Here is a 14,973-nt window from a genome sequence, read left to right as displayed (position 1 = left end):
TGAATAGTAGGGTGAGAACACTGGGAAGAAAATATTATCTTGCAAATAAGGCATAAGCAAGGACTAGTAGAAAAGAAGTAAGAGACAGTTTATAAAAAGAGAGAAGAAATGTGGGCTACATGAAAATGTTTCTGCCTCGTGGCTTTCTTGAATTTTTTGATTATTCTTCCTAATCCTTTTTCTGGTTGCTTATAGCCTCTACCTGGAGTGATGGTGGCTCAGTTCGTCCTAGTTACTGGCTGGTTCTTCACAATCTCACTCCACAGGTAATCGTGCTTTCTTGTGGTTTTCCAGATAGGACTCAATTGTATTAAGAGAGAAGGAAACTCAGATGTGGGAGGTTGGCACTGGTCACTGCAAAGAGGTCCGGCCTGCAGGAGATGGGTCTCCCCTCCCCACCCAAGGTTCATAGCCTGCTTCTGAAGGGGCGCTGCTGGCCACTCGGCTCTACACCTGCCTTCAAGGTGGTGGTAACACATGTACTTTATAAAACAATGAGAGTGGGGCAGCGTTATCTGGTGATTTCTGAGTAGCTTCGATAATTTGCTGTATAAACATCAGATGTGTAGACATAGTTAGAATGTGAATCCTAGCAGAACTAAAGTATAGAGGCCAGCCGGTTAGCTCAGTTGGTTTGAGTGCAGCCTGGTACCACTAAGGTCACAGGTTCGGATCCCCATAGTGGCCAGCAACCCAAAAAAAAGATGCTTATACACTTTTTGGAATCTGGAACCAAGTGGGAAAGGGATGGTTTACACACCCAAACACACACACACGTTACCTGTTTTTGTGTTAGTTGTCCAACAAGACCTATGATTTAGTATTGGCCATTTTTGTGCTTCATAACTAATTAACCATCTGTCTCTGCAGTAGAATCTGTCAATTTCATAGCTTATAAATGCCACATGACTGCTTTTAATTTTCCATCTGTTATCCTCTTCAAATGTAGATGGCATTTCTAATTTGCTGTCATCAGAATATGCCCTCTGGGTGGTTTTCCCGGTGGTGGGGTTTCATTTGCATCACGCCACCCTCCCTTGCACCTCAGTTGCTCAGTAACTGACGTATTTACAACATTATGTTGAGCACTCAAAAGTGATTACCCTTTTGTACCCATCAAAACTGAGCCCATGACCTTCATCTGGACTTGAAAGCACAACCTTTACAATACCTTGTTATAAAGAGTCTATTACACTTCACTCTTTTTGACACATAGAATGCATTATCTAGCATTTAATTCATACATGGACCATGCACACTTTACTAAGCCAACATTTTCTAGGGTGTTCTCTTGAGATACTAGGGTACTTCAAAAAGTTCATAGAAAAATAGAATGAAAAGATAATATAAATCTTTCCATAAACTTTTTGAAGACCCCCTCATATTATTAGGTCTCTGGCCTAATATGTTTGAAATATACACATGATTAAACAAAACTAAGCAGGTTTCTTCACTATGGGACGTTTTAATATGCTAACATGTATTATGATTCTCTGTGGGGAAATACATCTTCTAAATTTATTTGCCCAGTGAACCCATTTGAGTGGAGTAAATCACAGGACTCATATTTCAAGGTAGATGTTGAGAAAGTCAGTTAACATGAGGAAACGTCTGGGTCAGCTCTCCCTTTTTTTGGCGGCTGGCTCGTATGGGGATTTGAACCCTTAGATCTTGATGTTACAACACCGTGCTCTAACCAACTGAGCTAACCAGCCAGCCCTAGGTCAGCTCTTAATCTCCGTATCAAATCAACTCAGCTGAAACTCCCTGGTTATTTATTTAGCAACCAGTTGACTGAAGTGTGAAGAGTTTTAAATGGCCATCTTCCAAACTATATGTGCCTCATTTCTTCTGAGAGTCATCATACAATGTGGTGGTTCTAATATGGTTAGGATACGAAAAGCAATAAGGGATATAGTTTTGAAAGGAGCCTGGGCAAGCTAACCAGCTGTTCACTTGTTCTATCTTGTGAAAAATAGTAAGTATATGTGTACATGTATATAAATAAATGAATATGGGGGTGGCTATGTTTGTATTAGAAAGAACTGATTAATGTAAAACATAGTTTAAGAGATTAATAAGAGCAAATCTTAATACCTGGATAAGTTTATTTTTCATCACCTTCCTGAAAAGTCACTTGTGGCGTATACTGACATGCTTATGCAGTTGGTTGTCAACAACCAACTTTTTATTTGTAGAATTGACACAGTAGGTGTCAGCCTAGTGCATTGAACATCTTAAAATTTGCCTTTCCCACCCCACCTCCAATTTTCACAAATGTTGTTACTCCTTAGATTGATGGGTCAACCTTGAGAACGATCTGCATGCAGCATGGCCCACTGCTGACATTCCATCTGAATCTAACCCAGGGCACTGCCCTGATTCGATACAGCACCAAACAGGAGGCAGCCAAGGCCCAAACGGCACTGCACATGTGAGTATTCCATCCTACACCAACCTAGACAAACATGCATGAAGACGCACACATGTGAGTTTCTGACATCTGCCTAATTAAACAAAGACGCACAAGAACATGCACAAAAACGACACCATCTCGCATGCATTTGCAAGTCTTGTGTACTGAGATGGCAGGTCTTTTCTAGCTAACTAAGCTTACATTGTCCTGTTTATATCATAGGTCAATAATCAGAATTCCACATGTAAATAATTTGTGAATTAGTAAATAAATTTTCTGTACCATAAAACAAAGCCAATATTTATGAAAGTGTGAAACATTGTAGGCATTATCATTTTTCATAATAGAATCTAGCCGCTTACTGTGGTCTCTATAGATGATGATGAAATATTGCGGTCTTGGTGGGTAGCAGGGTTTTTGCTTGAACACGTACTTCAGACTTTGACCATCCTCTTCCCTGCCATTGTCACACTGGTGGACAGAGAAGAGCTGATGTCCTTTGGCTGCAGATGCCGTGAAAGAAAGCTACACACAGAGCAAGTGAGTGATAGTGAGGCCCAGGCAGTGTTTCTAGCCCCTGAGATAGAGTAGCACTTTCAAGATCTCTGAAGCTGGGTCACCTCGATGCTTTGGATGTGATCTTTTGCCTCAGGTGGTAAAAAGAGATGACATTTTTTTTTCTTTTCTTTTTTTTTTTTTAAACTTTTTTTTTTTATATAACAGTTTAAGGTTCGCAGCAAAATTGAGAGGCTGGAAAGGTATAGAGATTTCCCATAGATGCATGTTCATAGAGGATGAACCTCCTTACCCCACACTTGCATAGCCTCCCCCATTACCAGTATCCCTCACCAGAGTGGTACATTTGTCACAATTGATGAATACATCATAATCACCCAAAACCCATACATAGTTTACTTTAGGATTCACTCTTGGTATTGTACGTTCTATAGGTTTGGACAAATGTATAATGACATCTCCATCATTATGTATCATACAGAGTATTTTCACTGCCCTAAAAATCCACCGTGCTCCGCATATTCATTCTTCCCCCTCCGCACATATATACACATACACACACATGCATTTTTCTTGATAGTTAAGTTGTCTTGAATATGTAAATCTCATACACCAAGGGATATTGATATATAGTATCCTCTAGTGGTCTCACATATTTTGAGCTTTAGTGATGTCTTGTTGCTTTAAGTCTGCAGTTCTCAATCTCCTGGCCATCTGATTGATATGGAGGTTCTGACCCCGTAGGTTTGAGGTGGGGCCTGTGATTCTGCATTCCGTAAAGCGTCCAGCAGATGTGGAAACTGAATAGCAAGGATGAAAGTATTTGATCCTATGTGTGCTTTTAGGATTTTCCTCAGATCCATGGCTCTCTTTCCCTCCGTCTCCAGGTGTGTGTTGGGAAACACTACCATCCTGGCTGAGTTTGCCACCGATGATGAAGTTAGCCGCTTTCTGGCACAAGCTCAGCCCCCTACACCTGCAGCAACCCCAAGTGCACCAGCCGCGGGGTGGCAGTCGCTGGAGACTGGCCAGAACCAGTCAGATCCCGTGGGACCTGCTCTGAATCTTTTTGGTGGGTCCACTGGGCTCGGGCAGTGGAGCAGCAGTGCTGGTGGCAGCAGCGGGGCCGATCTTGCTGGCGCTTCGTTGTGGGGGCCCCCAAACTATTCTTCTAGCTTGTGGGGAGTCCCAGCTGTGGAAGACCCCCATAGGATGGGCAGCCCTGCTCCTTTACTACCTGGTGACCTTCTGGGAGGAGGGTCGGATTCAATCTGAACTTAGAACTTTCAACTCTGACCTCGTGACCTTTTTTGGAACAGCAGCAGCACTAACTTGACCTTTTCGTTTTTTTTTTCAACTTGCAATAAATACATTTTTAAAAGGAAAAAAGAAAACGGAGAGAGAAAAAAAGGTGGGTCATTGACAGACTGTCTGAGCACATAGTTGCCTCCCTTATAACTTCAGTTTTTTCGTTTGGAATATGAATCCAAAAAGAGAACATATCACTCTTGAAATACTTGAATCATGAACGCCAACCTAGAAAGACAATGTGAAGCAAGTACACATACCATTTAAATTTAAACACAAAAAAATTAAAAAAATTAGTTTCTAGTTTTTCACTTTTTTCATGTTATATGGAAGTTGTTGCTAAGAAACATATATACTGAAAAAAAAATAGCTTTTTAACTTTGTTTGCACTGGGTGTGTTTCCGTCCTTAGGTCTACCATGTTTGGGAGGGAGGGAGATTCAAAAGAATTGTTGGGGGAGGGGGGAGGGAAGACTTGACGGAGCCTCACTTTAAAAACAAAAACACAAAAAACCTACAAAAAAAAAAAACAAAGGAAAAAATTTGTGATTGGCTGGTTGATAAATACCAGTGTGTTCTGGCACATGTAACTGCCCAGGCATGCTTGTTCTGGTATGTGTGTGCACGTGTGTTCATGTGCATTCGCGTGCATCTTCTCTCTGTCTCTGTGTGTGTGCCTGTGTCCTGCCCTCCTCTTCCTGCCCCACCCCGATTTCTCAGAACGCTGCATTGCTGACAGTCCACAGGCTGGCTGGCCAGCCATCTGCTTTTTATTTTATTTTATTTTATTTTTAAACTATGAGAACACACAACCACAGGGAGCCACTGCTACTAAAGCAACTCCATTGGGCTGCATTAAGATGAACAGAGTGCTTTTAAAGACTAAAGCAGGGAGCTCCTTTCCGCTGCAAATTAGCGTGAGGTTTCTCTAGCTTTTATTTTGACTTAGCAGTAGAGTGGAACACTGCCAAGTCCAAAATAGGAGAGCAGGAGGTCCCTCTTAGAGTAACTGTGTGTTTATTTCTGTTTTTTAAGGTGAATGGCCTCTAGGCACATCTGAATATCTATTAAGTTTCATGCAGGCCTTTTTGTTAGTTTGAATGGGAACAGAAGTTAAGATAGTTTTTAATTGTGTGATGGCTCAGAAGCAGAAAAAGTCTGTGTTCCCTCTCTCCTGTATGATCAGGTATGAGAAATTCATCAAAAAATCAGGTAATGCCGAATGAAATATTTCTGTTGGTTCTCTTTTTCATTTTATGAAAACAGAAAAAAGTAAGTTGCGAGCAGCCTCCTGAAAGCATCCACAGCTCTTCCCTCTGCTCCTCTCTTGCTGAGCGTTACCTGTGCCAGGCCATGGCGTGTTACAGCACCAGGCCATCACTGACAGAAACGTTTACTTAACGAATGTTCTTAAACCAGTGTGTACTTCAAGTGTTTCCTTTTGTCTCTCTGTGTTGTGTATTTCCTGTGTATGTGGTTTTGCTTAGGCAGGTATAACTTAGCAAAGACTTTTAAGTATTGCACCTTCTGTTGGTATTGACCTCTTTTATTTTTTCCTTGTAATGTTGCTTTTTTATTTTGATATTTAAAGACTTTTTTTTTAAAGCATCAATGTAGTAGTACTCTGGGCCGAACAGGGGGCAACGTTTAATCCACAGTTATCACCAACATGTATGTACTTATGTTGGAATCAAAATGTATCAAATTGCTTATTGTGAAGAGAGTTACCTGAAGGGGGTACCCCTTTATACAACACAGAAGGCAGCGGGGTGGGGGGAGGGGGCTGTGTGCTGGTGACGTGCTAGCACTTGTGTGGACATCCCAATCTGCATCATTCTGTTTAACGTGAAGTGCCGACATTCTGTACCAGCAAATACCTGCCCATTCCAGCCCTTGGTGGGAGCAGACCTCTACTGTCCTCCATAACTTGCTGCTATTGAGGACAAGGGAGTTTTTCTTTAGCATCTTCAGTGAAGGATACAACAATGCCTAATGTATTTGACTTTTAGCTTGTGTCTATGTGTACGTGGGTTGGTAGTTGTGTATAGGAGAAGACAAAAAAGAATTATTTGCATTTAAGTGTTTTTGTGAGACAAAGAATGGGAAATTCTATAGTCCTCTTGGCTTACCCTGTTGATATAAAGCTAGCCTCAAATGAGACTGACAGGCATGATTCAAGTGAGCATGCACGCGTGCAAGTCTGCATGAGCCCTATGTGGGGAGGTGGTCACACTTGAGTCTGTAGCGTTGGTTTGCTCCCATTGGCTGCCTGGTTGGAAACTGAGTGTGGCCCCTCCTGCTGTCCAGTTTTCATCACCACCATGCCCCTTCCACCTCTGCCCCTACAAAATGTCTCCTTCCAGCCCCCACTCACTGCTGTCTGTGGGTGGAGCAAAGCCCTGTGTCTGTGGTGACCTCTGGGTGAAGAGCAGCTTGTGTTCAAACATCTACAGAAGGCTAAATCTTAGTGTCCTTGGGCCAGGAGCACGTCCCGAGGCTCCCGCAAGCCAGTAGTGACTCTGTCCACTGCCGCTCTTGGTTCACTGCTGTGTCCTGCCCCACCCTTCTCTCCTCCTGCCTTTTGGTTCCTTGACCTGCACTATGGGTTAGTTGAGTTCCTTACCATACTACGGTGAAAGCCGGGTGCTAGAGCCCCTCTTGTTTACAAGACATAATGAGGGATTTGAAATATGTAAAAAATAAACATGAGAAGCTAAAAAGTTCTTCCATCATAAGCTTAAAGGGAAAAAAACTAAAAACTTTTAAAAAAAAGACCAAAAAGTGCGTATATATATACATATAAATATATATTTTAGATGAAGACTAACTCTGGGAGCATTTAACAGTGTTTTTTGTTTTTGTTTTTAACATTTATTTTCCTGCTTTAAAATTTGCAAGCATTCTCAGGAATTCTAGGGTAGGAAGCCAGTTTTTTGAAGATGGTTTATTTAACCGTATCTTATCCTAGATAGACGGCTGTTTCTTTCCTGTCAATAAACTTTTACAAGTTCCTGAAACTTCAAAAAGTTTGAATGATTTTTACTTTAAAAAAATGTAAAAAGAAAAGTCTCCAAATGTTATTGTCATACTGGGGATCACACATTTTAAAACACATAGAAAGAAATATTTTTTAAAAATTATCAATTTAGCAGCAACAGGTAAATTCATTATCTTAAAAAATATGGGAGAAGGATTAAGCTTTATAAGAGCTTTATCGTGAATTCATCTGAAATTGTGTGTAATTTAACGGGAGAGTGTTTGGTGTATATAAATGGGAATGCCATCACTTTGTTCCTTTCCATTTAAGACTGAACTGAAATCTCCCCTAGTGATTTTTATTTTTTTAAAGGAACCATTCTCCCTGTGACCCCAACCCTAGCAACAAAAGAAAGGAAGAAAAAAAAGAAACAACAGCTTAAAAGAAAAGAAGAACTCTAGTCTGTAAAATGGTATGGTTGGATTGCTGAGAATCTATGTAAAGAGTTAGGAAATATAGGTTAATACTTTTTGGAACAAATTTTAAATATAGGCATTACTAGAGGAAAATTATCTATGGACTGTTCTATTAATGAAGAATGTGTGTCTTACCTCCGTTTGTTATGGGAGGAGGAGAAAATATAGAAGAATCTAATAAGGAACAAGTGATTTTGCTTTTTTAGCTCCCAGCTACTGTCGTGCTCGTTTTAATTGCTGTTTTGAAGATCTGCTGCTTAATTATCCCCATCCCTCAGCTGGAGATGTGGAGTTTTTCCTTTCATTTTTTGGTGATGTTGAATTCTCCTTTTGTATTCCCTCCTGGGGCCAGGGGTCAGAATTCTCAAGCATGACCACAGCTTCTTTTAACCATTAAGCTTCCCAGTGGGAAAGAAACTCCAGCTCGACAGGTAAAGGGAGTGGGTGGGGTTGCTGCCTGCAATTTCTCTAAAACCGCTTTAGTGCCTTCATACATACACCCAGACATCCTAAGCAGGGGGACGCGTGTGTATGTGCGTGTGGTCCAGTCACTCCACAGACGCTAAGATGCTTGCCCGGAAAGGAAATTGGAGTGGTTCTGGACAGGCCCCAAAGGCAGTGGGCTAAATGTAAAATAAATAAACAAAAATCAAGGAAGTTAAATATGCTTTTATGTATGGATAACATGGAATGCCAAGTTCCTTCCCTGTGTGCGTGCCCTCCATTATGTGCTTTGACCTCTCTGGGTGTGTCATTGTGACAACTGCAGTGACTTGGAAAGTCTCCTTGAGTTGGGCCAATAGAAAAGTGTTCCTGTTTTTCTGCTTTTGTCTTCCTTTGTCCCTCCCCCCCTTTTTTTGTCAACTTGTTGGAAGCTTTGCTTTATTGGTTGGCAGTGACCTAAGAACAGGATATGGTGAAGATGTCATGGAAGAGAAAGGCTCTTTTCTTTCCATGGTATTCTTTGGCAAGAGCCATGTCTACTGAAAGGTTAGGTGTCTTCAATACACTTATAGAATTCAGTAGGAATGTCTTCTCTTCCACTACATTCTGGAAAATTTATCGAGGCTTGCTAGCTACTCCTCATTACATAGATTTATTTTATAAACATTTTGATCATGTAAGTTTGAGCTTTCCATTTTTTACTAGTTTGTTTTTTAAAAAACATTTGATTACTAGTGGTAAGAGGTGTGTACATCTCATGAACATCACAGACTTGGTTTCTGTCTGCCACATGAGTAGCCAAAAGAAAAGCACTAGTAGGGAAGGGATGTCTTCCATCAGTCAGGGCACCTCTACTGTCAGATCCAGTGCCATGACCTAACTTTAGGTGTTTTAAAAAGTTCACATCTCTGGGACACTGAAGAAATAGATGGCCCTTGTAACATCTCCGCTCCCTCAGTCCCAAACCCTTGAAATTTTTTATTTACAACATTCACAGAAGTTAACTTAGCAATGCTGCGAGTTAAGGTTCCAAACCAAATTCTTTCATCAGTGTACCCCAATAAATCAGCATTATCCATTTATTGCCATTCAGTTAGTTTTATTTATAGTTGCTTGATCTTCTGTTACTATGGCTCCTGTTCTAAGAATTTTCCCACCTCTTCTGACATGAATGTACCAGAAATTAACAGTTGGTTCTTCCAAGTTCCTGTGGGTTGAATGTGGTATATAAGGTATGCAAGGAGAAAAAAAAGAAAGGAAAAGAAAAACTGCTGCCTAAGAATTTGGAAGCTCCTTTATTAATATATCTAGCAGAAACTAAAAGTTCACAGGCTATTAACTTGTTGCAAATATTCACTCTCACTTTCACCACTCTTTTGGAGGGGAAGTGGGGCGGTTTTTGTAGGGTTAACAGCCAGATTCCGTTTTGACCTTAGAGATGCTGTGTACTTTCTAATTTTATTTTTTGTATTATGCCATCTTGACTCTTTTCTGAAAGAGAAAGAAAATGTCTTTGTGCTGCGCAAAACACTTAAGCCAAGCCTGTTTTCCTCTGCAGTCTAAACAGGATATTTTCAGCAGACTTGGCTGTAATAGCCATCTCTAAGATTAGGGAACAATTGAGTCTTTATGTAGAAAAGGTCCTGCTTCTCCCAAGGTCCTCTCTTGGAGTTAATATTCAGCATATGAAGCTTTGTAGGTTACTGTTTTGAGTTTGAGTTTTTTCTTTTTTAAGTATCTATAAGGTCTTTAGGAGTAGATACACACTTTTAGCTGGTTAAAAAAAGAATCAAACTTTCTTCAGTGTTTTTGCCAAGTTTTGTCACACTTCATGTCTATGCATTAATTACACTTGTTAGTGTTACAGCAAAGAGAAATCTTGTTCTTTGTGTTTTTCCTCCTGTGAGTGTACAAATAAGGCCACATGTGATAGTGCAGATGAAGACATTCTAGGCTGCATGGCATTCTAGCCTCAGTGGCATTCTCAAAATAGGGTATCCTCCACCCCTCCTGCACACCACTCCCTTTGCTTCCTTATCTCCAAGTACAGGGTGTCCGTACAGCCTAGAGACAGACCAATATACCTAATGCTGTTGAGGACATTGTCAGTCTACAAGAAAACATAGAATGCTATCTATATTTTCAGAGTTTGTGCACACCTTGTAATGTGGTCTGTAGGTTTATGGCTAGTGCCAGATGTGTGTGTATTTTCAGAGATGATCTCCATTTGTCAATGATAGTATTTTTTTCTTGACCTTAAATTTGACAAAGGGGATGGTGGTATCCCATTCTTAAGATTTGAAATAATTATCAAGAACCTATGAACATGGTAATAATTTAATAAAAATTGAACATCGATCCTCCCTAACCTGCCCACACCACCTCCTCACCCTTCCCCACACCAAAGAAAGAGGCCGTGAACAGCTACAGGATGGGAAAGGGAAGCACTGGTCAGAGAATGGAGAACTGCTCCCCACCAGCTCGGCATCCACACTACCCACATGCGGACGGTCACTCAGACTAGATCCTGAGTGACTATCATTTGAGTAGCATTTAAATTCTCAAACCTCCTGCCACCATCCCCCAAAAAGTAGCAAAAGTGACAGAAATTACTAGTGTTTGCCTCTCAATTTTAGTAGTTCCCTTTTTGTTAGCTATGCACCTGAATTTGTTCTTAATGAAAAACTGTGCACACCAGGAAAAATGGTACTGCCCTGACTGAAGGGTCTCTACAAAGCTCAGTGACAAACACTTGTTTTGTTCATGGGAGGGGAAGGGTCAGATCAACTCCACAGGCGAGAAGTGTTGTTTTAAATTTAAAAAAGAAATAGTGTTTCCTTAAGCACTTTTTGCCTCCACTTAGTTTTCAAACTATAAATCATTGGTTTGGAAATTAATTCCCAGTTATAATTAGTCCATTTCTAGTCACATAAGTAAATTGGGATTATTTTTTCAAAGAGGAAAATTCCTCTTTACTGCTTATGGTGAGCAGCAAAAGAAGGTATCAGGGTAGCTTCCAATATTGTAGCAGAGTTGTGAAAGAAAGTACTTTCTTTCTCTTCTGCCCTGGCTTCCTGAACCTCCTCCTGAATATGGCATTCCTCCTCCTCAGGCTACTGACAGGTGAGATGGAGCGGTCATACTGTCCAGACTAGCCTTATAAGCTGAGCTTTATGGGGAGGAAGATAGCATGGCCTGTGTTCATCAAAAATGAAAAAGGGGGGTATTTATGCAAAGCAAAACAAAAACCTCTGGAACTCTTAAGAAGAAGTTACATATCTTTTTAAATAGTTTCTCACTAAGCGATGCATTTTAGCATGATATTTCTTGCCAGAAATTCTGGGATAAGTTAGAATGTGTTTAAAACATCACCCACCCCTGCTTTTTAATTGTGTCCAAGGAATTACTTAAGTGTAGTATTTCTGAATGTGCCTTTGTGAGAACAGAAACCATCTGTTTTAGGAAGAGGCTATCCACTGGGATAAAAACAAAAAGATGGTCATCTTAGTCTTTAGAGAAATCAAGAGTTTCTCCAGGAAATCCTGGGGGCAGCTGTTGAATTTTCATTAGCATCAATATTACACAGCGTAGAGCTGTGTGGAAGAGATTCTGGGACTTGGGAGAAGAGATGATTAGGTGATGGTGCACAAATGACAGAGACCCAGGTTAGTACAAGGGTGCAGGTTGGGTTGTACATCTGCATTAACCTAGCTCTGTGTGTGTGTGTGTGTGTGTGTGTGTGTGTGTGTGTGTGTGTGTGTGTGTGTGTGTGTGTGTGTGTGTGTGTGTGTGTGTGTGTGTGTGTGTGCGTGTGCGCGTGCGTGTGTGTGCGTGTGTGTGTGTGTGCGTGTGTGGCTAAGCACTGGAGAATTGGAATATGGTGATAATTTGTGACACATTCATGCATGTAAAGAAGGCATTTTCTAGCTTCTGCCATGTGCAGAGTGGGCAGCGCATTTTTACCCTTTGAGTCTGTGTCCTAAGAAGGCCATTATTGTCCCAAATGAAGTCACATTATGTTGCTGTTTATGTGAACAGGGTATTACACACAAGGTAAAAAGTTTTGAAAGAGTTAAGATTGAAATGTTTAAGAAGTGAAAGAGAAAAATCTGAAATAATTTCTTATTTCTTGTAGAGCTTATCATAGTTAAACATAGAAATCTGCAGTGTGTCTTCATTTGTTTTTATGTTTGTTTTAAATGATTCCACCTCTTCTCCCCACTCCCTATCTTCTAAAGAAATATTAAGTGAATGCTAAGGGCCATTGCCATAATTCCTCAGAACTCCCACAAAGAGGAAAACAATCCCTCCTGCTAGATTCCTTCAGCTTCATTCAGGAAGACAAAGGGAGGAGAGATGCTGCAGCTTTCTGTGCTTCACTCTCTTTCCTCTCTAATGGCCTTGAAATGTATTATTATGCAAATGTGAATTTTGATACTGAAATTAAGAAGAGGTTGTTGGATTTTTTTCTTTTTTCAAAAAAAAAAAAAAAGAGGTCCCATATGTGGTCATCATTGCTTCTTATTTTGTAACGTGAATTATAACTATGCATTCTGCAAAAGAGGGGGAGGAATGGGCAGAAAGGGGAAGGAAGTAGCTTTGCATCCTTGTTTTCCAGTTTCTGTGTCCATGGTATCTCCCTGTCCTGGAGGAGAAGGGGGAATGAGAAAAGATGCGGTAAGGTCGGCACGCTGAGGTGGAAGGAGATCTCTGGTCTGATGGCCAGGCAGATTCCGCGGGGGGCTGCATTTCCTGTCAACCAGTATGGCACAGGAATCTTGATCCTAGCCGTACAGTGTTAATCCAGTGCAATAGTGGGACCCCCAAAGGCTCCAGTGTTCTCTGGAAAAAAGTACTCATTCTTTCCTGAACTGAGAACGCTTTCAAGCTCAGGAAACCATGCCTCACTTGTGCTGACCTTAAAGTTAATTTTCGTGTCAATTTTGAAAACTCTTCCTCCTCTCTCCTTTTTAATTTTCCTTTCTTCTTTTTTAAGTGTTTTTAAGTGAACTTGATTATAAGGAAACTGTCCTGCTCTGTGGGGAAGAGGGCTGTTGCTTGGAAGGCAAAAAAAATTCTCTTCCCCATTTGCTATCCCTCAGCCAAATGTAATCTCTCTGCTTCCCTTGCATTCATTATGCTGTTGTATATAGCTACCAAGCAGTGAGGTGTTTGACACAGGAAGGCCTACACACATCTTCTTTGACCTAATAGAATTCTTTTTGTTGATCTTGCCTGTGATAAATCACAGCACCTGCATTGCTCTGGTCTAGGCATTATTACATAGTACCATAAGCGAGAGATTGTTCTGCCTGTATTCAGTGTTTTCCATGCAGCAATTTTTGTTGTTGATGTTCACAGTACTGTAACGAGTAACAGACTTGATCACAGTCTCCTAGTGCCTGTGCAAGGCTGCACAGGCATGATCTTATCAGGGTTCCGATCTGTTAGATTGCCTTTAAACAAAAAAACAAAACAAAAAATCCTGACGTTTCAACTGTATGACACAAAACAATACCTCGAGGTACATTTCCCCCTGCAGTGTAAATTCTTAACTCTTTTCTCCTTACTTACATCAGTGGGTTATCCTTTTTAAAATATGAATGTGTAAATAGCAGGGTGACTTTAAAATTTTTTTCTTTGCTGTGAAAGTAACCCTAAAATATTATATTTTCCATTTTTTTAAGCCATCAGAAGTTTCGGATCTTATTCTTTCATGCTTAAGAAAAAGAGCAGGTCAGGGGAGCGGATTTGCATTTGGGGGGGGGGGTGTTCTCTACGTTGCCTCCTACGCAGTGACAGCAGACCAGTGTCTAAACCCTGTCTTAAATAGATGCCGTCTATTCCAGCATTCTAGTTCCAGGGTAGAGATTGTCTGAATTTCTCTCTTCCAGAAGATCCATTCCCTCCAGGAACTCCAGAATGTTTTGTACACAAGACCTTGAGCTCTCAACCTTTCTTGGTTCAAACACACACACACACACACCCCTTGAGTAACTGAGTATCATTCTGTAGTTCACAAAGGGAATTAGTCCCTGGCATTTCAGTTTGCGCTGTAGAATTTATAGCCTTGTCACTTTGTAATGCTTTTGAAATGTGTAGATTTCTTAGGAGGAAACTCATCTAAGGAAATGTGCACCCAACCCTGAAAGCCATGTGCATCCTCAGATCTTCCTCCCTCCATGAGGCTTGAAGCTGACATTAATTAGAGGGAAATATGTTTAACAGATGCTGCTTGTAGAGATTTCAGCTACTACCCTCCTAGATCTGGGTACCCACAGGCAGGGTTAGAATGGATCATTTGAATAGCTTCTTCACAAACACCCATTTTCCCCCATCTTTAAGGTAAACCTTCTATCTGTCAGGAGGCCCTTTTTAGTTTAATCTCACTGATCTTGTATAGTGACGACCTCCTATGAGGGAAGAAGCTAGATTATAAGTGTATGCATATTATCCACCCACCCTCTGATTTGGGCACTGTGGACCTTGGGATGTTATTTCTGTTCTTTATCTGGAGGCCCTTTTTCTATCAGTCTCCTTCCTCATGGGTTCTGTCTGCCCTTATATCTCTCTATTATGCTCCCAAAGGGCTTGCTGATCTCTGCACTTCTTTCCTGGGACACTGCCCCCCCCCCCCCAACCACCACCACCCTTTGCACACACCAGTGACCAAAGTGTATGCAGTGATCTCACAGAAGACATCAAAAATGGTGCATGCACCGCAAATGTGCTCACAGAGACATGTGCACAAGATTCTGCACCCTTGGCCTTAATCTCAGTATGATTTAAGGTGCAGGAACATTTTTAACAGGTTTTTAAAAAAATAAGAAACCTTCT

The 14,973-nt window shown here is 40.9% G+C and overlaps 1 protein-coding gene across 4 annotated transcripts in view; it reads left to right on the top strand.

Annotated features, from left to right (window-relative positions):
- TNRC6B (trinucleotide repeat containing adaptor 6B) overlaps nucleotides 1–4,583 on the top strand; it is a 259,377-nt gene extending 254,794 nt beyond the window's left edge. For 3 of the 4 annotated variants that reach the window (XM_063074663.1, XM_063074661.1, XM_063074662.1), the window contains 3 exons: nucleotides 196–266; nucleotides 2,295–2,434; nucleotides 3,820–4,583. In XM_063074663.1, coding sequence (XP_062930733.1) covers nucleotides 196–266; nucleotides 2,295–2,434; nucleotides 3,820–4,207 — 599 coding nt within the window. In that variant the 3' untranslated portion in view covers nucleotides 4,208–4,583. The remainder of the gene's footprint in view (nucleotides 1–195; nucleotides 267–2,294; nucleotides 2,435–3,819) is intronic. The other variant, XM_063074665.1, reaches the window with a different exon arrangement.
- Nucleotides 4,584–14,973: the final 10,390 nt, after the last annotated feature.

This window comes from Cynocephalus volans, chromosome 12, assembly GCF_027409185.1.
Source record: "Cynocephalus volans isolate mCynVol1 chromosome 12, mCynVol1.pri, whole genome shotgun sequence".
Taxonomy (NCBI): Eukaryota; Metazoa; Chordata; class Mammalia; order Dermoptera; family Cynocephalidae; genus Cynocephalus; species Cynocephalus volans.
The sequence above is the reverse complement of the archived record's forward strand: the minus strand, read 5'-3'. Positions and strand labels throughout refer to the sequence as shown.